The sequence below is a fragment of the Dendrobates tinctorius genome, unplaced genomic scaffold, assembly GCF_039654945.1.
Source record: "Dendrobates tinctorius isolate UK_male_01 unplaced genomic scaffold, ASM3965494v1 ptg000029l, whole genome shotgun sequence".
NCBI lineage: Eukaryota > Metazoa > Chordata > Amphibia > Anura > Dendrobatidae > Dendrobates > Dendrobates tinctorius.
Window position 1 is genome coordinate 25,902,290 of NW_027361697.1, and position 23,946 is coordinate 25,926,235.

Here is a 23,946-nt window from a genome sequence, read left to right on the forward strand (position 1 = left end):
AGGATTATCCGTTGCATCCGTATTTCTGCGGATCCGCCAAAATTTTGGCGTCCGCTGAGATCACCGAACGGACAATGCAACGTTTTTTTGTTGTCCGGATCCGTATTTTCCTCTTTTGCTACATGTTTAACCCTAAATCCAATCTGGCTGCTGGATAAAAAATTCTCTCTCTCTCCTCCACTCACCGCGACATCGCCCGAGATCTTGCCTCATCGCACGAGATCCCGCCTCCACTCACCGCGGCATCGTCCGAGATCTCGCCTCCTCAAACCGCTACATCGCCGGTAGTCATTTTTTCTTTTCAGCCGCGGTTCCTTTAAAATTCCGAAATCGGCGGATCCTGGCGCACCAACTGTCCGGTGGCTCCCGTTGGTGTTTCATCGCCCACGGATCCGTTATCCGCCATTTTAGCGGCTGCCAACGCACAGGAAAAACGTAAGTGTGAAACAGGCCTAACAAAAATACACAAGCCTGGTGTTTGTGCTCCGTAAAGGCTCCATGCACGCTATGAAAGACAAGGCTCCTGGAAACTGTTGAAAAATTATAGAAAACAAGTTCTCAAGATGTCTTACTTGGAGGAGACCCGTGAGTCATATGTATGTATAAAATATACATGTTTTATGTACCTTTTTTAACAAACGAAATGAAAACAATTATAATCAAAATTTAATCGGCATCTGATCTATAAACACGTGGGCATACCAGTCATTTGTAAACAGCCATATCGGAATATCTTGAAATCACATAAGAAAAACAGAACATTTGTATTCTCTAATATCTGCAAAATGTATAAATTGATAATCATGTTATATACCTGCATTAATTAAGACGGTTAATTGCTTGCCTACTGAACAATGAAATCTCCGTAAGTACACAGACTCTGTCCAAAAAAACACATTGCTTCTTATCAACAAAATACTCCACGAGTTTTGTACGCTGACAAAAACAAAATACCGGTCTTTGTTCTGTAAATAGCCTACATGTCTATATCCCGTTCGCAAAAGGTGTATTTGTATCCAGGTTTAATGCTTCCTTCACCTCTGATGGTAAAGCATCGAAAAGATGGTCTTCAACCACCAGGCCACTTTTCTTGAGAAGACGGCATTGAATGATTTGAGAAGGCAAGCGATCGAGGCAATTTCCCTTTAACTCTAGATGCACAAGTTGTACTAGATGTCCTATCTTCTCTGGTAGCGATGAGATACAGTTCTGACCCAAGCATAAAGTTCTTAGTTTGATGCATTTGAACAGTGTCTTTGGCAAGATGTCCACTTTATTCCCTGTGGCATACAAGTACTGAAGATTCTGCAGTAAGCCTATCTCTAGCGGAATTACCGAAATACAATTATAGCTCACATCCAGGTGCCGTAGTTTTTGCAAGTGAAAGAGAGCTACGGGGAGCGTCTCGAGTTTGTTGTTGGATAGATACAGAGATTCCAGATTTTTGACTTGTGATATAGACTGAGGAATGCTGACTATTTTATTGTGCCACAGCTTCAAGCAAGTCAGTCTTTTTAAGTGCTGAAAGCTTATCACCTCTTCTATGGTACGGATGCTGTTCAGCTTAAGGTCCAGCTCTTGCAGGTTGCTCAGACTGAATATAGCATGTGGGATTCTCTCTAATTCACAATTGTGGAGTTCCAGCTCTGCTACGTTCATCATCTTCTTAAGGCTATTTAGGACAACCAGCCTGGTGCCATCATTGTGAATTACAAGCTTGGTTAGATGAGGAGCCACATCAGTGATGTTTGATGGTATTTTGGTCAAATTGCTCTTCACGTAAAGAACCTTTAGATGTCGTAACTCTCTCAAAGACTCGAGTCCAATCATCTTATTGTTCTCAGAGTTTAAATTACCCATCAAATATAATTCCCGTAGAGTTTTCAGCAAATAGACCCAGGCAGGTATTTCAGCCACATCAGTAAATTTCACATGCAGGCACTTTAAGTTGTCTCTTAGAAAGCTAAAAGCAGTCTGTTCAACCTTGGCAGGACAGTGGTAGAGATGCAGCTCTTGAAGAGCAGTCATTTGAGAAATTTTGGCAGGGATTTTAGCCTCTGGAATAAGTTCAAGTCTTAAAACCTCAAGATCAGTAAGCTCAAACACAGCATCGGGGACTCCGGAAAGCATGAAGAGGTGTAGCTCCAATTTGTCCTGCGCATTTCTAGATATGTGCTGCCTAAGTTTCTCAAAGGTCCATTCATGGTTCAAACTGATCTCCCGCAGTTTATTTTCGCTGACCTCAGATAAGAAGACACCAAAGCGCTTGGAGTATAACTGGTCATATTGGTCTACCATATGTAAAAGAAATGCAAAATCATTTTTAACATCAGGAATGTCACTAAAACTACTCTCCTCTCTCACCTTCTCGAACGAATATTCCTTCAGAGGTCGTCTAAAAAGCCAAAACAAGGTGTAAATACAAACAAGGCCATAAACACAAATCAGGGCTATGTAGCTGATGAGGAGCTTCTTTAGCATAAAAGCCATGTTATGGGTGCACTCGAATGCAGTATATCCTGTAAGGTGCTCCACATTAGGGAAACAGACATGCTTGAAAGTAATGGAAGCTACAAAAGTCAAAGTGTAACAAAGAATGAAAATAAACTTTACCGTCTTGACCACTGTTTGAACAGCATAAAGCTTGTAAATTAAATCACTGTCTTCGACATGAGTACGAAATTTACGAACTTTTTCAAAAAGGGCTTTTGCTTGCTCCCCATCCTTTTTGTCTAAGATGGTCATTCCGGGAACTTCTCCTACTGGCTTGTCTGCTGAAAACTTCAAGCCCGATTTATTGATCATTGGAGTACTGGGGCTTGGACTTCCCTCTTCGCTGCTATTTGAGAAATGTTTTCGGAGGGATTGAGCACCGGTTAGTCTCTGTTTATTTTCTTCCGAGTCTTCACATGCCGTCTCGGACAGAGCTTTTGTTGTCCAAGGAGATTCAAAGCACTTGCCAAGGATGGAAACAAAATGTTCGATTTTTGAGCAGGTCTTTGGATACTTAAACCAGAAGTTGCTACTAACCATTAATATAATTGTATGTATAAGTGCAAGGTATGGAAAATATTTGGAGTACCATGGAAGTGCCACATGGTAGCACATTTGGTTGATGAATATATACTGTTGGTAGTCTAGGTTGGTTTTTCTTCCTCCGGGGTTGCTTGCCTCTTTATTAAGACTCTGAATAGAAGGAGCTGGATTAATTAAAATGTCTTTCTGTGTTCCCAAATGTGTCTCAAGTTTAACTTCAGGGGAGGAAGTCAGCCATTCTTTACTAGTCTCTGTAGTTGTAGTCTCTTCGAATTGAGAGGACCCTCGCGAGTTGCTCTGTCCATCCTTGCTTGCTGGAGCTGTTAAACAGACAGCGGATTCTAACTTTGGTAAGCAAACAACCTGATCTTTGGTTAGCTGCATGGTGCCGGCAAAGATGGCAACCATGAGCATAACCACTGCCAGATAATCCATGAACACGTCCCACCATGGCTTTAGAATTCGGTAAGTGGGCTGAATGTCATTAAGTGATGCAACTTCCGAAAGGGTGAACATTCCTAAAAAAGAAAAAACAAGCAACATTAATAAATTATTTTAACTTACTATTACCTTTCCACAATGGAGACATTGAGTTTGTAATATGAGCAAATAAACACCAAAGAAAATGCAGCGTTTATAGAGTACCAGCAAAGTGAATGAGATTTCTGAAATCTCGCGCACATTTTTATTTTTTGCCATGAAGATTTGAACAATCAAATCATTTTTTTTAAACCTGAACAGTATGTCAATTCTTATAGTGTTTTAGCAGTGTTTTTCATCCAAATGAATAATAAAAAATACAAGCAAAAGTTACAAAAATGGACCTAATTTACACTTTTTTCCCAAAAATTCTACTGCAAATACTAAATGTGTGCACAAACTTAGAGAAAAAATGTCTCATTCCCCACTTAACAATCACTTATTCTGCCCCCCACTAATCATTCACTCTCAAAGACTGCTCAAATCTGTCTACAGATCTGTCTTCAGTGAGGGATCAAATTACATCTGCTGCCTATGGAAGTTTATGGAGACGAGGGAGAATCTGGAAGGAAAAAGAGACAGCACACAAAAAGAGGCCATTACAGCTTGTAGTTACTGGAGACGACAGAGGGGAAAACTGCTAAGCAAAGCAAGATACAAGTCTTATAATGACCAGCAATAGTGTTCAATTCCTCATATTCACACAGGACAGCTTATTCTGAGCAATCTTCAGAAAATGCAGCCACACTTTAACGTTTCACTTATACGTAATGTTTTGCAACTTCAGTAAGTCATGTTCCAGGTCAGTTTTATGTCATGCATTACTGTATCCATCTATTCTGTATGCATAACATCCAGGTGGCAGCAGTGCTGTGTGTGTGCATATACAAACCTTGGTTCACTAGTCATCGGCCTGCCATAAAAGAGCGTAATACTAGCATAATAAACACTCTAACACATTAGAGCATTAATAACTCAGGACTGGGTCTTAAATCCCAGGGACCTTGACTATCGGGTGATATTGTTTGTTATGGAATATCTACAGATGCCTTGTGTGCGGTCCCACGTCCATGGATATGGAAACAAAGGAAAAAATATCCCTGTTCCAAGGTCAGAGCTTAGGGGTCACAGTTTAGTAGTGATTACTGTTACATGTTCTGCATATAATCCCAGTCTAGCTTCCTACTTTTGAGTTTTGTTTGTCCTTCATTATCACTGAGGCCTTATTTAGAGGTCAAGGGTTTATCATCAGAGGTTCATCGGAGAGTCATCATCAGAGTTAGGTTAAAGTTTCATCAGTTTTTTTTCACTGATGAGGTAGAAAAAGTTTCTCATAATTCTCCTATCCATCAGTCAGTGGAAAACGTACAGGAGTCGTACCTGAAAAACTGACATGTGAATGAGGCCTAAGTCTATCATCTCTTTGACCTTGGTAGTATTTGCTAATTTTTGAAACTTTTTTAAAAATTTAGAGCCGTTGGTGAGGGCTATGATAGCGCTTGTTCAGATGTCCGCATTTTTGATCAGTGCGCTGTCCGTGTGCTCTACGGACTGCACAGTGATCCAATAAAATCTTATGTGTCCATGCACACCAGCAAATTTTCCCAAGATACTGATGGTCCATATAACAATCGCAGAATCAACTAATCTGCCTGTTTTATAGACCAGACTAGTGCGGATGAGAACACAGAGACAATTTGTGTACAGGACTAGTCTGAGTTTTGGTATGGCGGTCTCAAGCAAGCTTTAGGGTTTATTCACATGTCAGTTTTTCTCGTAACAGTGTTAACCATGATTTTTCACAGATAGCACTCATCACTATGAAAGTCTATGGGACTGTTCACATGACTTTTCACATGTCTATGATTTTTTGCAGACTGAGTGGTTAACGTAAAATTGTGGAGACATGTCCGATCTTGATTCAAGTGTTGGATCAAAACTCACAATGCAAGTGTATAGGTCTGTGAAAAAAAAATGAACTTCACTTGCACGTCATTTATGTGCTGTCCTTTTTCACAGACTGCTAGATTTGAAAAGATAGAGAAACTTTTTGTTTGAGTTTTTCATCGGACAAAGACTGATGACGCGCCAAACAAACTCTTAGGCTCCGTTCTCACAATGAGCTTTTGGTGCGTTTTTTATGCTGTTTTGAAACCATTTCTGCCCCTATTATTTGAATTAGGTTACTTGCGTTTTTATTGCGTTTTTGACTCAGAAAAAACATGCAGCATCAAAAACACACCAAAAGCTCATCATGGGAACATAGCCGTAGGGTTTTGCCAGTCTTTACTTCTGAGTTTGGTCGGAATTTCATCAGTTGTTCTCCGATAAAAAAAAAACCATAATACTGATGTAGGTTTCTAAAGCTTTTCATTATAAACAGTCTGTGAAAAACAGACAGCACATGGATGGCATCTGAGTGCTGTCCGATTTTTTTCATGGACCCATAGATTTGCATTAGTAAGTCTGATACGTAACTCAGATTAAAATTGCAAATGTAAATAAGCCCAGTCTGCAAAAAAACACGGACAAGTGACCAGCCCCCAGACTACAATAGGTACGAGTTCCATCCATATCAGCTCTATAGACTGCATGAATTAAAGAGGTTTTCCAGGCTTGGGGCTCAAGTCTGCAGTCAACTTATCTCACTCACCCACAAAACTCTCCGCAATATTCCAACTTCGGATAACTCCTCTCTCTTTGGTCTACCACTCTACCAGTGTTCTGTGGTCGGACAATGACCTAAGATTGATATTCCCCATAATCCAAGCTATAAACTCCCATTCTGAAGACTATTCTGCAAAAGGTTCCAGGAATTCAATGCCATGGATAATTGGATAAAGTCGTTCACACCTGTTTTCGCCATCCATGTGCTGTTTTTTAAATGCCAGAGTTTATTGAAACCATTCACACATCCTTTATTTTTAATGGGCCTGTGTGTAAGTTCTGTGCGTCCAACTCTTGTAGGAGAAGGAGTCCCTGCTGTGTATCCGGGCCGGAACCAAGGGGGCCGTCACCAAGGTTCCTAGGAAGACACAATTGGGGGACGGACCGCAGAGACTTCTAGAAAGATTGGGGGAGGAGCTACTATAAAAGGGCCTGAGGACGCCAGCAGGAGTGAGTCGACGCAGCAGGAGAGAAGAGAGGAAGCTAGAGGGCGCCAGAGAGCAAGAGCCAGAACCAGAGTAAGGAGAGCAGAGCAGCGACGGGAGACTGAAGGGAGAATCACCGCTAACAGAAGGATGATGGCACCGAGCTGTCCAACGGAGTCACCGCCCAGCTCCGCCCTGCGGGTGTAGCCTGTCCGCTGCCACCAGCGGCCGCCACCGCCCGACTCCATCCCGCGGGCGCGTCCCGGACGCTCCCGTCCGCGGCAGCCAACGCCCGACTCCACCCCGCGTGTGCGGCCCGACCGATCCAGCCTGCGGCAGCCGATGCCTAACTCCACCCCATGGGTGCGGCCAGTCTGCTCCCACCCACGGCAGCTGCCACCCTACTCCAGCCCGTGGGTGCTGCCCGACCGATCCCACCAACGGCAGCCGCCGCCCGACTCAAGCCCGCTGGTGCGGCCCGACTGCTCCCGCCCGCGGCAGCCGCCGCCCAACTCCAGCCCGCGGGAGTATACTCATTGCTCGGGTTTTCCGGAGCATGCTTGGGTGTCCTCCGAGTATTTTGGTGTGCTCGGAGATTTAGATTTCGTCATCTGCATGATTTGCGACTTGCAGACAGACTGAATACATGTGAGGAATGCCGATTTGTTAGGGAATTCCCACATGTATTCAGCCTGTCTACAAGTCGCAAATCATGCAGCTGAGACAACAAAAACTAAATCTCAGATCACGCCAAAATACTCGGAGGACACCCGAGCAGGCTCGGCAAAACCCGAGCAACGAGTATACTAGCTCATCACTAATGCCAAACACAAGTCACAGGGGAGAGAAACAATCCATTATGGACAAGTCCTGCCCCTCTCCTTGTTCTCAGTTTTTGTTTCTTAATTCTGATCCTGAAATCGTAAAATTATTTGTATTATTTGTACTTTAGAGGAAATCTGTCACCATGTTGATGCTTACCAATCTGTGGCCAGCATAAAATAAAGACAGAACCCTGATTCCTATAGTGTGTCACTTACTGGGCTTCCTGCTGTAGTTTTGATAATATCTCTGCTCTGCTAGACTTCTCAGTGATGAGCTCTGTATAACGCTTCTGCACCATTTAATGACAGCTTTCTGTGTACGCTGTGCATAGGTAAAAAGCTGATAACTGATATTGTGGCTAGACAAAGCTCATGAATATCAGGCAGTATAATGCAAGAGCTTATCAAAGAAAGGACTTATGATTTATCAAAAGTTCAGCAAGAAGCCTAATACGTGACACCAGGGATGGACTGGAAGTGACATTCAGCCCAGGTATTTGAAAGCTCATAGGCTCATGTTGTTCCTCCTCCCTGATGCTTTGTCTCACCTGCTCCCTGAGGATGCTGATAGTGTTAACAGCGTAGCAGAAAATGCGGCCCACGACTGGACCAGCCCATCAGGCATTTGCCAGAATTGCCAGATGGCCAGTCCGGCCCTACGTGATACACCACTACAATCAACGGTCTCTTCCCCTACTTTATGCCGTTCTCAGATGGGACAGGAAATTCCTGGTGACAGATGCGCTTTGATTTGAAGAGTTGGGTCTATAATCATGTGTCTCGAAATGTATCTAATTTATCAAAACGTTTATATAATGCACATACACTATTATATCTGTGTCCATAGGCGTTTGGAAACACAAACTCCCATCCGAGGCCTTGTTTCTAGGCAAGGTGCTGTATGCAGTGTCCATGTTCAAATGGTGACCGATACTGATGTTATTATGAGCAGTGGACCTGAATGTTAGTGACAGCTGAGAGTTCCAGGAGGAAAGCAGATGCAAGAATTTCTCACACCACTTAACCAGATCTGTCCAGAAAACAGATGCGGTGCACCACGTATTAAATCTGGGTGATTATGTAACTTAACACATGATCTGTGGATGCAGAACCCAGAGCAGCTCAAATCGGCACAGATTTTTAGCTTCAAATATGGAAAAATTAGTGAAGTTGCAACAAAAATGCTGGATACTTTTGCTTATACAAATAAATACATTTCAAGTACCATCCTGTAGCTTCAAGTCGTTAAGTTCGTAATGTGCTTTTATTCCACGTAAAGAGAGATTTAACAGGTGGAACAGAAACCAGATACCCAAAAGAAACAGGAATCGTCTTCTGGAGGGTGGGAGCCTTGTAGTAGGGGCTTCCGCTGCCCGGTGAATGTTGGCAGAACCCTTCATTAGGCGTATGTTAAGTATCCATTCCCTTTAGTATGAGTCAGTATGGCAGCTAACGTTGGGGACAGTTGCATTAGGCTCCAGGGATTTTTTTTTTCAACGAGTAATTCAATCTTTCGCCTATTTTGTGACAACAAACAACGTGCAGATATGAAGTTGTGTTCTGTTGGGAAAAAGCATCATAAACGGTTGTTACAAGGAGCTCCTAAAATGAAACCAGAATTAATTAATAATAGTGTATTTATATGTAGACTTAGAAACTTCAGTCTCCATCAGAGTACTATTGATTCGCAGCCAGGTGATCATCTCTCCGGTCAGTGGTGAGAAGACGAGGCACAAATTTTGCTGAAACTCGTTTCATGCTCAATTCCTCCATTACAATTCGCTAATTGGAACTCCATGATATCACAGTCAACTCCACGAGTTCATTAATGGTCCATTGAGGATCTTCTAGTATGGCTTGACAAATTTTCTTCACATTTACATCAGTTTGAGTGGTCAGTTGTAATAACAATAAAAAAAATTACAAAATAGGCAAAATATTGACTAATTTCTTGAAAATAAAAAATCACTTGAACCAAACTCAAATTGTCCAACAATATTGGCTGGCAACATGAAGGGTTTCTATGTTTCTACGTTCACTAAGTAGCAGAAGCCCATACAAGTGCCCTAACCCAGAAGACAATTCTTATTTCTGTTGGGTACCCCATCATATGGTGGCAGGTACTGACCCAGCCATCCAGCCTTCTAGCTTTAACATCTTTCTGTTGCTTACATCGCAGCAGCAACATGTTCTGTAGCTCTGACAGCGATTGTCATCAAACATATTCGTTCTTGTATCAAATGGGGCTCACAATGCAATCTCCCTTTATCAAACACACACGAAGATCAATTTCACCAGAACCCAATTCCCAGTATCTTTCAACACGAGCACAAGAAAAGAACATGCACACTTTTGTCCTTTGTTGGATTTGGACCCAAGATCCTATGGCTGCAGGGCAAGAGTGCTAACCACTAAGCCACTGTGCTGAGGTAGTCTATATCTAAGACAAGAAAATCAGATTGTAAGCCACACCGGAGACAACGACTGATAATTACGGTAGTTGGTTGAAAAAAGATATAGGTCCATCAAATTCAACCTTTCTCCTTCAATCCTTTGTATAAATTGTGTAATATGTTGTTCTATAGAAGCAAAAAGGTGCATGTACTCAGAAGAGCAACCATGGAGAAAGGATTTCCCAGTGGCTGCCCAGATCGATGGTGTCTCCAGGGTATAAGGTAGGTGGAATAATTAAAATACTACAACAATATATTCGAACTGCAGAAGCAATTTACTAATAAGATTTAAAAGGTGTTGTCATCCTAAAGGGGGTGTTACACATAGCGATATCGCTAGCGATATCGCTATAACGTCACCGATTTTGTGACGTTATAGCGATATCGCTATGTGTGACACTTACCTCCGACCGGCTCCCCCGCTGTCCATCGCTGACCGCGCGAGAATGTCCAGCTCCATTTCTCGTCGGGCGCTTCCTGCTGGGCTTCCTGCTGGCGCCGACGAGTGACGTGTGGAGGCGGGCGGGAGGACGTCAGGATCGCTGTGTGTGAAAGGTGAGTATCGTGCACTGCGTCGCTGCTGCATCGCTGTGAGGTCTGCCTGTGTGACAGCTCACTAGCGATCATTTAGCGATGCACCAGCGATCCTGACCGGGTCGGATCGCTGGTCGGATCGCTGGTGCATCGCTAAATGTAAAGGGGCCTTTAGAAAAGCATGGTTCCTCAGCCTCCCGGCTTCTTGCTTTTACTCCTGAAGATTGACAAATCAGACTAGCAACTGTGAGAATCATGTGGGAATAGTGGATGAGGGCAGGTATATCTCGCCCAGATTCCTTTCCTATGTGGCCTAGTCTGGTCAGTATCGCACCTGCTTACTAATGGATAATGGGAGGTGGATATAAAAGGATGCCAGGTGGTTGTGTGAGTGTCTCAGCCTGGGAACACAGAGAGCCTGTCTGTGTGAGAGACACACACGTGAGTGGAAGCAGTGCCCACTGCAACTGTGGTTTGGCTGGACGGGAGAAGCCCGCCAGTTGGCAGTTAGGTTGTACTTTGTTTAGTTAGTGCCGGACAGGCAAGGATTTGTTTTATGTTTTATTTCCTTTTGCATTGCTTTCACCTTGAATAAACCTGACCCAGTGTCAGTTATACCCGAATCCAGCTCTGCGCCTGAGTTTCATACTGAACGCACGTGACCTTTGACCCCAGCAAAGGAGATCCCGGAGTGTTTTATCACATTGTGGTGGAGAACGCAGGCATCACGTTGCAAGCATGAGCATGGAGGACGTGGTGAAAGCGCTGGTACAGTCCACCGCCGTCCAGCAAGAAGCTAATCGGGTGATGATGGCCCAGCTGAAGGAGTTGGTGGACATGACAGCTACCGATCGTTCGCTTCTCCAGCAGGTGGCGCAGCGCCTGGCAAGCCTACATGAGGTTAACCTGGAAGCCGAGTCGAGAGTGATTCACGTGAGTCGGTACTGGCAGAAGATGACGACCGAAGATGACGTCGAGGCATACCTGACCACGTTTGAACGGACGGAGGTACGAGAAAAATGGCCGAAGGCACGATGGGCCGGCCTGATTGCCCCGTTTCTTTCCGGTGAGGCCCAAAAGGCTTATTATGACTTAGAGCCTGAAGCTGCGCAGGACTTTGACAAACTGAAAGCCGAGATCTTGGCCCGGCTGGGAGTGACGACCGCTGTCCGTGCACAGAGAGTGCATCAATGGACTTATCAGCCGGATAAACCACCGCGGTCACAGATGTTCGACCTGATCCACATGACGAAGAAGTGGCTACAACCCGAGGTGCTGACAGCGCCAGAGATAATCCAGAGAGTCGTCATGGACAAGTACCTGAGAGCTCTACCGCCAGCCCTGAGGAAGTGGGTAAGCCATGGAAATCCTACGACGGCAGATCAACTGGTGGATCTGGTTGAACGTTACTCCGTGGCGGAAGGACTCCGAGACGACGTTACCCCACCTCGTTCTTCATCATCTCCACGTGGAACCGGTAAGACTGTTCCAGGGAGTAGGGGAGATGGAAAAATCCCTAAGACAGTGGGGGAGGAAAACGGGACTGCCCGCACTGCGAGGCCGAGAGTAACGAACTATGGTCTAAGCAAGGGGCCCATTAGGTGTTTCCGCTGCCAAGAGATGGGACATATTGCTGCGAACTGTCCGGTCACTACTGAGCCCATGCAGTGCGACATCACAGACTCTAAAAACCGCATGTCTATGGTTGCACGGGTAGTGAGTGTGAATGCCGGTCAAAAGGATGTGGAAAAACACCTGTGTGATTTAACTGTTGATGGCAAAAATGTGGTGGCATTGTTAGACTCGGGAAGTGTGGTGACTCTGGTGAAGGCCAGTCTGGTGTCAGCCCCGACTGGACCATCAGACAAATTTTCTGTAACGTGTGTGCATGGAGGCACCTGTTCGTACCTCACCACGGTCATATGCATTACTACTTCCTATGGGTCTGTGCAACATAAAGTGGGACTCGTCCCGGCGTTATTGCATGATGTTATCCTGGGCCGGGATTTTCCCCACTTCTGGCAATTGTGGGAGAATCAGTTGATGCCCTCGGGTAATCGGGTACATGATTCTTCTCCCAGGGCGCGTGTGGGTCCAGAACCCCTGGAAGAGGTCTCCCCGAAAGACTCGGGGGAAGAGTCTGCGGGAGATGACCTGCAGTTCCCGTTTTCAGTCATGGCGGGTGATAATGAGGAGACCTGGGAAGAGGAGGAGGCTGACAGCCGTCCACCTCCCCGTTTGCCGGATTTAGAAGTTCAGAAAGATGACTTCCAAAGCGAGCAAATAAAGGATCCTACCCTTTCTCAGGCTAGGACAAATGTAAAAGTGATAAATGGGGTACCCGTAGAACCTGGCTCTAGGCTGGCATATCCTTACATGGTTCTGGAGAATGATTTACTCTATCAGATAGAGAAAAAGGGGGAAGATACGGTGCAACTATTAGTCGTGCCAAAACCCTACCGGCGGCAGGTGCTGGACCTGGCCCACGGACATGTGATGGGAGGTCACCTGGGAGTCCAGAAAACCACCGAAAGGATATTACACTGTTTTGTTTGGCCAGGCATGCATCATGATATTCGTGTATATTGCGAGTCTTGTCCTGACTGCCAAGCCTCTGCACCTAAGCCCCGGTTCTGTAGCCCTTTGGTACCCCTACCTATTATTGAAGTCCCGTTTGAGAGGATTGGGATGGATTTAGTTGGGCCCCTTCCACGGTCTGCACGTGGACACCAACATATCCTGGTCATCTTGGATTATGCCACTCGTTACCCGGAGGCCATCCCTTTGCGTAACACGGCCACCAAGACGATTGCCAAGGAACTGGTGCATGTGTTTAGTCGGGTCGGTATACCAAAACAGATACTCACCGACCAGGGGACCCCCTTTATGTCCAGGGTAATGAAGGAGCTCTGCCGATTGTTACAAATCGAACCGTTACGCACATCCGTGTATCACCTTCAAACAGACGGGTTGGTCGAACGGTTCAATAAAACTCTGAAGCAGATGCTGAGAAAGGTGATAGACAAGGATGGGAAGAACTGGGACTATTTACTTCCGTATTTGCTTTTTGCCATCAGGGAAGTACCCCAGTCTTCCACGGGATTCTCGCCTTTCGAGTTATTGTACGCCCGACGTCCTCGCGGACTGTTAGACGTTGCAAAAGAAACCTGGGAGGGTCAGGTCACTCCACTTAAAACAGTGATAGATCACGTCACACAAATGCAGGGCCGTATTGCGGCTGTTATGCCTATCGTCAAAGAACACATGATGCAGGCTCAAGGAGCCCAAAAAAGAATCTATGATAGGGGCGCCAAGATCCGTACGTTTGCACCCGGAGATAGGGTGTTGATCCTGGTCCCCACGGTGGACAGTAAGTTCCTGGCAAAGTGGCAGGGCCCCTTTGAGATCAAGGAAAGAGTTGGTGAAGTAAACTACAAAGTGTACCAGGCAGGTAAACGGAAACCTGAACAGATTTATCATGTAAATCTGATAAAGCCCTGGAAGGATCGGTCTGCCTTGTCAGCGGAGCTGGCCCGTCCTGTCTGCTCGCATACCGTATCGGAGGTACGGGTTGCAGAGACTCTCTCGGAGCGGCAAAAGACTGAGGTCAGGCAGTTTCTACTTCACAACCAAAAGTTTTTCTCAGAAAAACCCGGGCAGACTATGCTAATGAAACATGACATCTTAACGGAACCTGGGGTCACAGTTCACGTAAAGCCCTACCGAATCCCGGAAGCGCGCTGTGAAGCCGTTTCCCGAGAAGTGAAGGCAATGTTAGAGTTAGGAGTCATTGAGGAATCGCACAGTGCTTGGTCCAGCCCGATTGTGCTAATTCCTAAACCGGACGGCACCATCCGGTTCTGCAATGACTTCAGGAAACTGAATGCGGTCTCAAAATTTGATGCCTACCCCATGCCCCGGGTCGACGAGTTGATAGATCGGTTAGGAAAAGCCCGGTATATTATGACCCTAGACCTAACAAAGGGGTATTGGCAGATCCCTCTGGCGGAGGCTGCCAGAGAAAAGACGGCATTTGCTACGCCGGAAGGTTTATTTCAGTATGTGTATATGCCGTTTGGACTGCACGGAGCACCGGCGACCTTCCAGAGACTGATGGATCGAGTCCTGAGGCCACATAGGCAGTACGCTTCGGCCTATTTGGACGACATTGTCATTTACAGCTTGGACTGGGAGACTCATCTCCAAAAAGTACAAGCTGTGATTGACGACCTGTGGGAGACAGGTCTAACCGCGAACCCCAAGAAATGTCACATCGGGCTAGAAGAAGCCCGGTATTTGGGGTATGTAATTGGGAGGGGTGTTGTTAAACCCCAGGTTGATAAGATTCAGGCGGTTCAGGACTGGCCACAACCTGTCAACAAGAAGCAGGTGCAAGCCTTCCTGGGGATCGCCGGCTATTATCGCCGGTTCATACCCAATTTTGCAGCCATCGCTACCCCCCTGACGGATCTTACAAAAGGGAAAGACTCCGTCATGATTAAATGGAGTTTAGCGGCTGAAGAAGCCTTCCATAGCCTAAAACGGGCACTTTGCTCTCAGCCCGTACTGGTGACTCCGGACTTCCGCAGCGAGTTTGTGGTACAAACGGATGCCTCTGATACCGTTATCGGGGCCGTACTCTCACAAGTGAGGGACGGAGTGGAACACCCAGTCCTCTATCTCAGCAGGAAGCTGAATAAACACGAGCAAAGGTATGCAGTCGTAGAAAAAGAGTGCCTCGCCATTAAGTGGGCTCTAGAGGCCCTCAAATATTACCTGGTGGGCCGAAAGTTCAGGCTGATCACTGACCATGCCCCTCTCAAGTGGATGCACTTGAACAAGGAACGGAATAGTCGGGTGACCCGGTGGTTCCTTGCCCTGCAGGCCTACACTTTTACGGTGGAGCACCGCCCAGGAGTACAGATGGGAAACGCAGATGCCCTGTCCCGAGTGCACTGTTTGGCGGGTGTCATTGCTCGACCGGAGTGGTCTGAGCAGAGGGGGGGGATATGTGAGAATCATGTGGGAATAGTGGATGAGGGCAGGTATATCTCGCCCAGATTCCTTTCCTATGTGGCCTAGTCTGGTCAGTATCGCACCTGCTTACTAATGGATAATGGGAGGTGGATATAAAAGGATGCCAGGTGGTTGTGTGAGTGTCTCAGCCTGGGAACACAGAGAGCCTGTCTGTGTGAGAGACACACACATGAGTGGAAGCAGTGCCCACTGCAACTGTGGTTTGGCTGGATGGGAGAAGCCCGCCAGTTGGTAGTTAGGTTGTACTTTGTTTAGTTAGTGCCGGACAGGCAAGGATTTGTTTTATGTTTTATTTCCTTTTGCATTGCTTTCACCTTGAATAAACCTGACCCAGTGTCAGTTATACCCGAATCCAGCTCTGCGCCTGAGTTTCATACTGAACGCACGTGACCTTTGACCCCAGCAAAGGAGATCCCGGAGTGTTTTATCACACAACATAGTAGCACCACTGGGCCAAATTGTGCGCTTTCCCAAGCTACTAGCAGAAGCAGCTTTATCTCCACTGCATGGGACTGGGGTTACCCAATCTGTTGATCTGGTCAACTTCAGAATAGTACTAGCATGCTGTATAGCATAGTGCCTGCTCGAATAGGTCCCTCCTTGACTATGTAACCGGCCAGGCTGGAGCTGCAAAGTGATCGTTTACGAGCAAAGAGCTGTACATCATAACTGTCATGATCCAGTGTTGGATCTGGCGGTATTAAAAGCAAAGTGAACTTTTTTTACTTTGGTTAAGTTCTAAGGTGTTTTGACTGTCCCCAGTGGTGGTTGTGGTATTGCACTTTGGGTTTTTGTGCACTTAATTAGGTATCAGGTGTGACACCCTATAAAGGTGTGCTAGAGGTGTGCAATCACTGCCTGTGATATTGTGAGTTTGTGTTCACTCTGTTTTTGGAGAGCCTGGAGGAAGGATGGAGCTGGTGAGGAGTCCTGCGCAGCTTAGCCAGGGGGGACGTGTTGCAGCTATGGTGTCTGGACGAAGGGCTGGCATGGCGTGGTGGGGTCGCAGTGATGGAGTCAGCGGGAAGTGTCTGCATGGTTTGGTGGAGTGGCTACTATGGAGAGTGGCACTCACCATGTGGGACTTGGCCGCTGAGCTGGACTCAAGCATGCTTGACTTCGTGGCAGAAGCTGAACACTTCCTTGGGACTCTGGTACTAAGCAGCTGCAACTGGTGTTGGACTCTGCTCCAAGGCTGCACTAAGGTGAAGGGTCCTGTTATGGTGATGGATCCGGGTGGAGGAGAAGACGCACGCAGGTGGTGGGCTCTGTTGCTAGGAGCGCACGCAACAGAGCAAAGCTAAGTGGTGTCTCCCCTGTATTGTCTCTTTCCTCATGTGTGTTATTAGTGCAGTGGTGGGATTAGTCTCCGCACCGACCCATTCCCTAGTGAGGGTTTAGGGTCAGGGTGAGCAAGGGCGTTAAGGTACACGTGCGGCGACAGGTGCGGAGCCTGTTTAGGGAATGTAAGGAGTGCAGGGACACTGGCTCAGGGGAGCTTAGGAGGTCTCCATTTCCCCATTCCCTATCGCAGGGCCCACCATTGTTATAGTTTCCCAGGTTCCCCCTTTATTATTTGATTATTGTATGTATAACGTGTAATACCTAAATTCGCCAGGTGGAGGCGGCGTATCCACCTGCACGTTCTATTATTTAAATTCGCCCCACTGGAGGCGGTGTATCCAGGGTCACGTGTGTTATGGGTTCACCTTGCGACATCATCTGCGTCCTGACACACGTGACCATGACATTATCACAGGCCATTCAGTTTTTTTTCTGGTGAGCTTTGGCCATGTGGAGACCGCTGAGTAATTGCTGCCGGGCCTCACTGATGTGAGTGGGGAGCGGCATGGTGTGTTAGAGCCGCTGCAGCAGCAGTTATCAGGGTCTGGGGCCTCTGCTCAGATAACCAGAGAAACAAAAATGGCGCCTGCGGTCTGGCAAAAGCACCTAGAGTCGCTGCTGGGGAGCGGGACTTGCTCTCGCACGGGGAGGTACCCAGGCAGGTGGGAGGAATGGTGCCCCACGGAGCTGCCTGGTATTCCCCGAGGTGAAGGGGTACATCCCTGTGGTGAGCAGACTAGGTGTGTAGTCGCTGCTGGGGAGCGGGACTTGCTCTCGCACGGGGAGGTACCCAGGCAGGTGGGAGGAATGGTGCCCCACGGAGCTGCCTGGTATTCCCCGAGGTGAAGGGGTACGTCCCTGTAGTGAGCAGATTGGTGAATAGTCCGCGGGGCTCATGCCAAGTCTTCGATGCCGCCCCTCCTGGTCGTGTGGAGACGACCAGCGAGTATATATATTTTCCTCCATATTCCTGCGGCTATGGTACTAAAACCCCCTAGAGTCGCTGCTGGGGAGCAGGACTGGTTCATGCAGGCGGGCGCACCCAGGCAGGTGGGAGGAATGGTGCCCCACGGAGCTGCCTGGTATTCCCCGAGGTGAAGGGGTACGCCCCTGTGGTGAACTGACTGGTGTGAGAGTCCGCGGGGTTTTTACGCCAAATCTTCATACCATTGAAGAAGCCGCCCTCCTGGTCATGTGGAGGTGACCAGCGAGAGTATATTTCCTCCATTTCCCCGTCCCCTTTTCCTCCTGGTGTGTGCAGCAGGTGTGCTGCGGGGGAGTAGGGATAAATCTCTACCCTCGCCATTAACCAACCCTAGGAGGCTCAGTCCTCATGGTGAAAGGGTTGGAGGGTGGTGTCCCTTGGTGAATAGTGGGGGTGTGAGTGTGGTGACACAGGGGGACGCCTCTGTTGAGTCCAGAGTGAGTTCACCAAGTTATGACAAATGTATGTGTGCAATAAACGTTCAGGTCCGGACCTGTGTGTGAACGAGCATGTATGGGTGCCCACTAAAAAACATCTTGTGGAAATGTATTGTGGAGTCTGATCAGCTCTGAGCAAACATATACATACATAAACTCGTTCCCCAGGCCGGCGCTGTGGAGATGAGTGGTTCCTCCAAAAGGAACTTTATTGCCAATACCAGCGGTGTTTGTCATGAACCTGAAGTGTCAGGTAATGGTGGGGTGAACTCAGGATCTGGGCGTCCCCGCTGTAGGTGTTTCCCTAATGAGGGGTGGTCTTGAGGGTCCAGAGGCCCCTCATTAAGGAGGGGGTACTGTCATGATCCAGTGTTGGATCTGGCGGTATTAAAAGCACAAAGTGAACTTTTTTTACTTTGGTTAAGTTCAAAGGTGTTTTGACTGTCCCCGGTGGTGGTTGTGGTATTGCACTTTGGGTTTTTGTGCACTTAATTAGGTATCAGGTGTGACACCCTATAAAGGTGTGCTAGAGGTGTGCAATCACTGCCTGTGATATTGTGAGTTTGTGTTCACTCTGTTTTTGGAGAGCCTGGAGGAAGGATGGAGCTGGTGAGGAGTCCTGCGCAGCTTAGCCAGGGGGGACGTGTTGCAGCTATGGTGTCTGGACGAAGGGCTGGCATGGCGTGGTGGGGTCGCAGTGATGGAGTCAGCGGGAAGTGTCTGCATGGTCTGGTGGAGTGGCTACTATGGAGAGTGGCACTCACCATGTGGGACTTGGCCGCTGAGCTGGACTCAAGCATGCTTGACTTCGTGGCAGAAGCTGAACACTTCCTTGGGACTCTGGTACTAAGCAGCTGCAACTGGTGTTGGACTCTGCTCCAAGGCTGCACTAAGGTGAAGGGTCCTGTTATGGTGATGGATCCGGGTGGAGGAGAAGACGCACGCAGGTGGTGGGCTCTGTTGCTAGGAGCGCACGCAACAGAGCAAAGCTAAGTGGTGTTTCCCCTTTATTGTCTCTTTCCTCATGTGTGTTATTAGTGCGGTGGTGGGATTAGACTCCGCACCGACCCATTCCCTAGTGAGGGTTTAGGGTCAGGGTGAGCAAGGGCGTTAAGGTACGCGTGCGGCGACAGGTGCGGAGCCTGTTTAGGGAATGTAAGGAGTGCAGGGACACTGGCTCAGGGGAGCTTAGGAGGTCTCCATGTCCCCATTCCCTATCGCAGGGCCCACCATTGTTATAGTTTCCCAGGTTCCCCCTTTATTATTTGATTATTGTATGTATAACGTGTAATACCTAAATTCGCCAGGTGGAGGCGGCGTATCCACCTGCACGTTCTATTATTTAAATTCGCCCCACTGGAGGCGGTGTATCCAGGGTCACGTGTGTTATGGGTTCGCCTTGCGACATCATCTGCGTCCTGACACACGTGACCATGACATTAACATTTTAAATGAATCAGTTCTTGAGAATGGAGACGAATAAGTTGCTTAGTTTTACAAGTACTTTGCAATTTTTGCCCATTTAGAAACTCGAGACAACCCATTTAAAGTTAATCTGAAATGAAACTTCACTTCTAAAGTCCTAGAATTGGTAAATACCTACCATTTGCTATTCCTTCCTTCCCCATCTATCTTCCTAACAACCACTTTACGTGTAAATTTGCTATTTTCCCTTTCCTGCTATCTCTTAGTTCTCGATGATATGAAGTAGGCATCAATTTCTTTTTTTTTACTGAGATAAAGGTAAATTCTGCACCAAAGTTTTTTGTTTTTTTTATAATACTGCATCAGTTGAAATGCATTCCTCTTTAGATACTACCTAATGTGTTTCTCAATTTCTATACATGTGCCTTAAAGAGGTATTCCCATAAGCATTCATCACCCATTCTGAGAATAGGGCCCGTTGAAGGGTCCGTTGAAGCGCTCAGTTAGCGCGAAATGGCCGTTGTCAGCTTTTTCTGCATCTCCTTGTCACTCCCCCAGCCCGACATGTGAAATATAAGTCAATATACCAGTGATATTTCTTCAACTCGATGAGTGCGACCTTTCTTCTACGTTGAAATACATTGAAGAGCTTTACTAGACACATGACAGCAAATCTGTTTAATTCAATAAAAAAAATATGGAAGCGCTTGAACGTATCACTACCAAGATATTGTCTGTTACATAGGCAGACTCGCCATTTAAGGGAAACTGGGGGACAATATTTGTGGGATCTGTATAGTCAGACATTGCAATTTTGCAATTTTTTTTCTCTATTTGAAATAAATGTAATTAAGAAGTTACTCATTATTCTTAGTTGCTTGGGATTTGCTTTATTGTAGAGTTTAATCACGCTGTTCAATATATTTTCAACAGTTGTCAGGTTCAATTATGAAATAAACCTTTTCTTGATGATTTTGACCTCCTAAATTCAAATCTGACAATGACAATTTTTAGTTGGCTCTCGTTTGTATGATATCAAAGAGTTTTCCTTTTACTGCTACATATAATTAATGCATAAAAGTTTCAATACTTTGAAACATTATTACATTTGCAAATATAAAAATGCAAAATATTTTCTTATGCCAGTTTACTGATATTTACCGTACTTAGAGGAAACTTAGAAACAATAACTAAAGCATGTTTAAACACTTTTGCGAATTATAAACAGTTACAGAAATCTCACTACAATATTTGGTCCTCATTCAGTGACAGCTCCTTTTGCTTGTCTCTTGTACTCCTGCATCAGATCATATCTTACAATTGTCTAACAGTAATCTGCAAGCATTGAAGGATTCCATTTTCCTTAATATATTTTTTCCACAGGAGCAATATCTTGGTGAAATCTCTCACCATGCTCGTCGCTCACTGCCGGCAGTTTGGTGGAAAAGAGTCTAGATGTGAATGTAAGCAATGAATCTTTAAAGACATGTAACAGCCATGTTTTGGGAAGCTCTTCCCACCAACTCTTCATAGTTGTCTGCTCTTGACTTTCCCAAAAAACTAGTTACCACTAATGCGAATGCTCCCCATCCTTCCCCTGCAATAAATCGAGAAACTCATCTTGAAGAAGCTTACAAATCTGAGGTCCAAAAAAGAATCTGAAGACAAATACAGAGTCCTTCCTTTATCTTTTGCTTCACTCAACCTTGGGCATTTATCAATGAGATACTTGAATGTTTTCGCATTTTCATCTATTGCCTTTACAAAAATCTTCATTACGTCCAACTTGATATGCAATGGTAGTAACAAAATCATATGTGGGTCGAGTGCTGGATGCAGGACATTTTTACTCCCTGGCTGAAATGAATGTCGGAGAGGCCAGTCTATTTTATTGTAATGATTTTCTCTTGCATGACTATCCCGACACAGAAAGCAGTGGTACTTTCTGAATCCACCATGGAGACTAAGTAATAGGGCAACCCCCTTTAAGTCACCATAGAAGGGCCACGTATGTTGGTCATAGTTCAGGCACATCAACAGCTGTTTCATGTTGTCATGTTTTTTTCATGTGGACTGCAAAACCAACTTTAATTGAAGGTAGCACATTGCCATTAAGCAGTAAGATGAATTTTAGGCTTGTTTTGGATGAATCGATGAAGAGCCTTTATTACTCTGGATTATGACTTATCCTCAAAGCTTCTATTAAACTATTGATGTTGTTGCATGCCACAAGATCGCCCTCCATGAAGAAGTATTGTATAAGATCTTTATCACGGTTATGTAAGAAAGAAATCCTAACATCACCCGCTCGGAGATTCCACTGCTGTAGCCTGGAAACTAAGAGCTGAGCCTTAAGCCCCCCTTACATTTAGCGATGCACCAGCGATCCCGACAACGATACGACCCGGTCAGGATCGCTGGTGCATCGCTAAAGGGTCGCTAGTGAGCTGCCAAACAGGCAGATCTCACAGCGATGTAGCGACGCAGCAGCGGTCGTTACTTACTTTTCAGACGGCGATGAAGACGTCCTCCCGCCTGCGTCCACACATCGCTCGTCGGCGCCAGCAGGAACCACAGCAGGAAGCAGCCGACGGAAAAATGGACCTGGACAATCTCGCGCGATCAGCGATAGCCAGTGGGGGAGCAGGCCGGAGGTAAGTATCACACATAGCGATATCGCTAGCAATATCGCTGCTGCGTCACAAAATCGGTGACGCTTTAGCGATATTGCTAGCGATATCGCTATGTGTAAAGCCCCCTTTACTCTTGGGCAGATCCAAATCTCTAACAAAATCGTTTGGTTATCTTTATGCTATAAGGTGTGGTTCAGTCGAGGTTGCTGACAGTCACTTGACTCGACTGTAAAAGTTTCTGGTGCTTTTGAAACTGGCAGTTCTTCTTTATGTGGTAATGTGCATAATGCAGATGGTACAGTATGTTTGGATACTGTAAAGTCCACTTCTTCCTTGAAACGACTTTCCTAAATGGAGGCATCATGCAGAAAATAGCAATTGGTAGTGTGTTGGGCTGGCTCTCTCCAGATTATTAAGACTGCAGAAAGCATAGATTTACTCCTCCCATGCGACCACTGGGTAAGATGTGATGCACATCTATTGCAGCATATGTGAGGAGCCCAACTATTGTCCTGATTTCCTATTCTGCAGCTAAAATACAGGTTCTAGGCTTTCCTTAACATGATTGTCAAGTTTTGCCCTTGTGACGCAAAAGTGACTTATCTGCAGATGGAGCAAAAACTTCTGCTTTGTTATCTGAAAACAACATATAGAAACATCTCAATATGCTAATAAACTAAGCTAAGAAATCCTAAAACTGTATACCTTACACAGAGAGCATTTATAAAAGTAGGAGATACAGTTGTAACAAGATTTCATCATCGGAGCTGAACTGACTTTTTTGATTGATCACTCTAAGATGATAGAATACTGAAGGCTCATTAGACTAAATAGATGATGTAATGGACCAGCTACTAACAATGCAATAATGATAATGAAATAATAAAGATGCCTTTTTTTCGATCAGTGTCATAAGTAATTAGAACCTCCTCTGGATCTTAAAAATTAGAGCCAATCAGCAAATTTAAGCAGCATATTTGTTTTCAGCACCACAAAATTAGTTAAATTCAACTGTTTTCATCTCTGAACCAATTTGGCGGTAGAACAGTGTATCCACTACTTTGCTATTCCCTCAGTATGGCTTACGCACATCATAAATGGCAGTGCCACATTTGGGATCTGTTAGCCTACCTCTATATAAGCTCCTGTTATAGCGTTACGGTAGACTCAAAATTATACTTTTTTTTACATGGTGGCCATTCATCTGAATGGTTTTAATGTAATATTACATTTTGTCCTGTGGCTGCTGCAGGGGAAAGCCTGGCTGGTGAGCTGAGTTTCCTCTGTTGACCTTGTGGCGGCATCTTGGAAGGTGAAACATCTTTCCATACAAGGGTGAAACCAAATGTGACAGATCTGTTGCAGAATTTTCCAATACTGTTTCATTAGCATGGGGCAAATTACCTTGTCTAAATCAATGTTTAGTTGCTATGCAACTTCGATTTGTCTTTTCCTCGTCCGATGCAGTCCACTTTACATACAATTAATGACAATCAAATTGTACCCGAACCCTGAGCGGCTTCTCAATGTACAAAGTCCCAATTCATAGCAATGTGCAGTGCCGCTGTCATTTCTTATAACACATATTAATCCCTGCTTGTAATGGACTTAAATTAGCGGACCACCACAGGTCAAATATAAAATGCAAGAGATCTTGACGCTCTAA

The 23,946-nt window shown here is 45.8% G+C and overlaps 1 protein-coding gene across 2 annotated transcripts in view; it reads right to left on the reverse strand.

Annotated features, from left to right (window-relative positions):
• Positions 1–653: 653 nt before the first annotated feature.
• Positions 654–23,946, reverse strand: part of LRRC8D (leucine rich repeat containing 8 VRAC subunit D) — a 97,286-nt gene continuing 73,993 nt past the window's right edge. For both annotated transcript variants that reach the window (XM_073571486.1, XM_073571485.1), the window contains one exon: positions 654–3,554. In XM_073571486.1, coding sequence (XP_073427587.1) covers positions 985–3,552 — 2,568 coding nt within the window. In that variant the 5' untranslated portion in view covers positions 3,553–3,554 and the 3' untranslated portion in view covers positions 654–984. The remainder of the gene's footprint in view (positions 3,555–23,946) is intronic.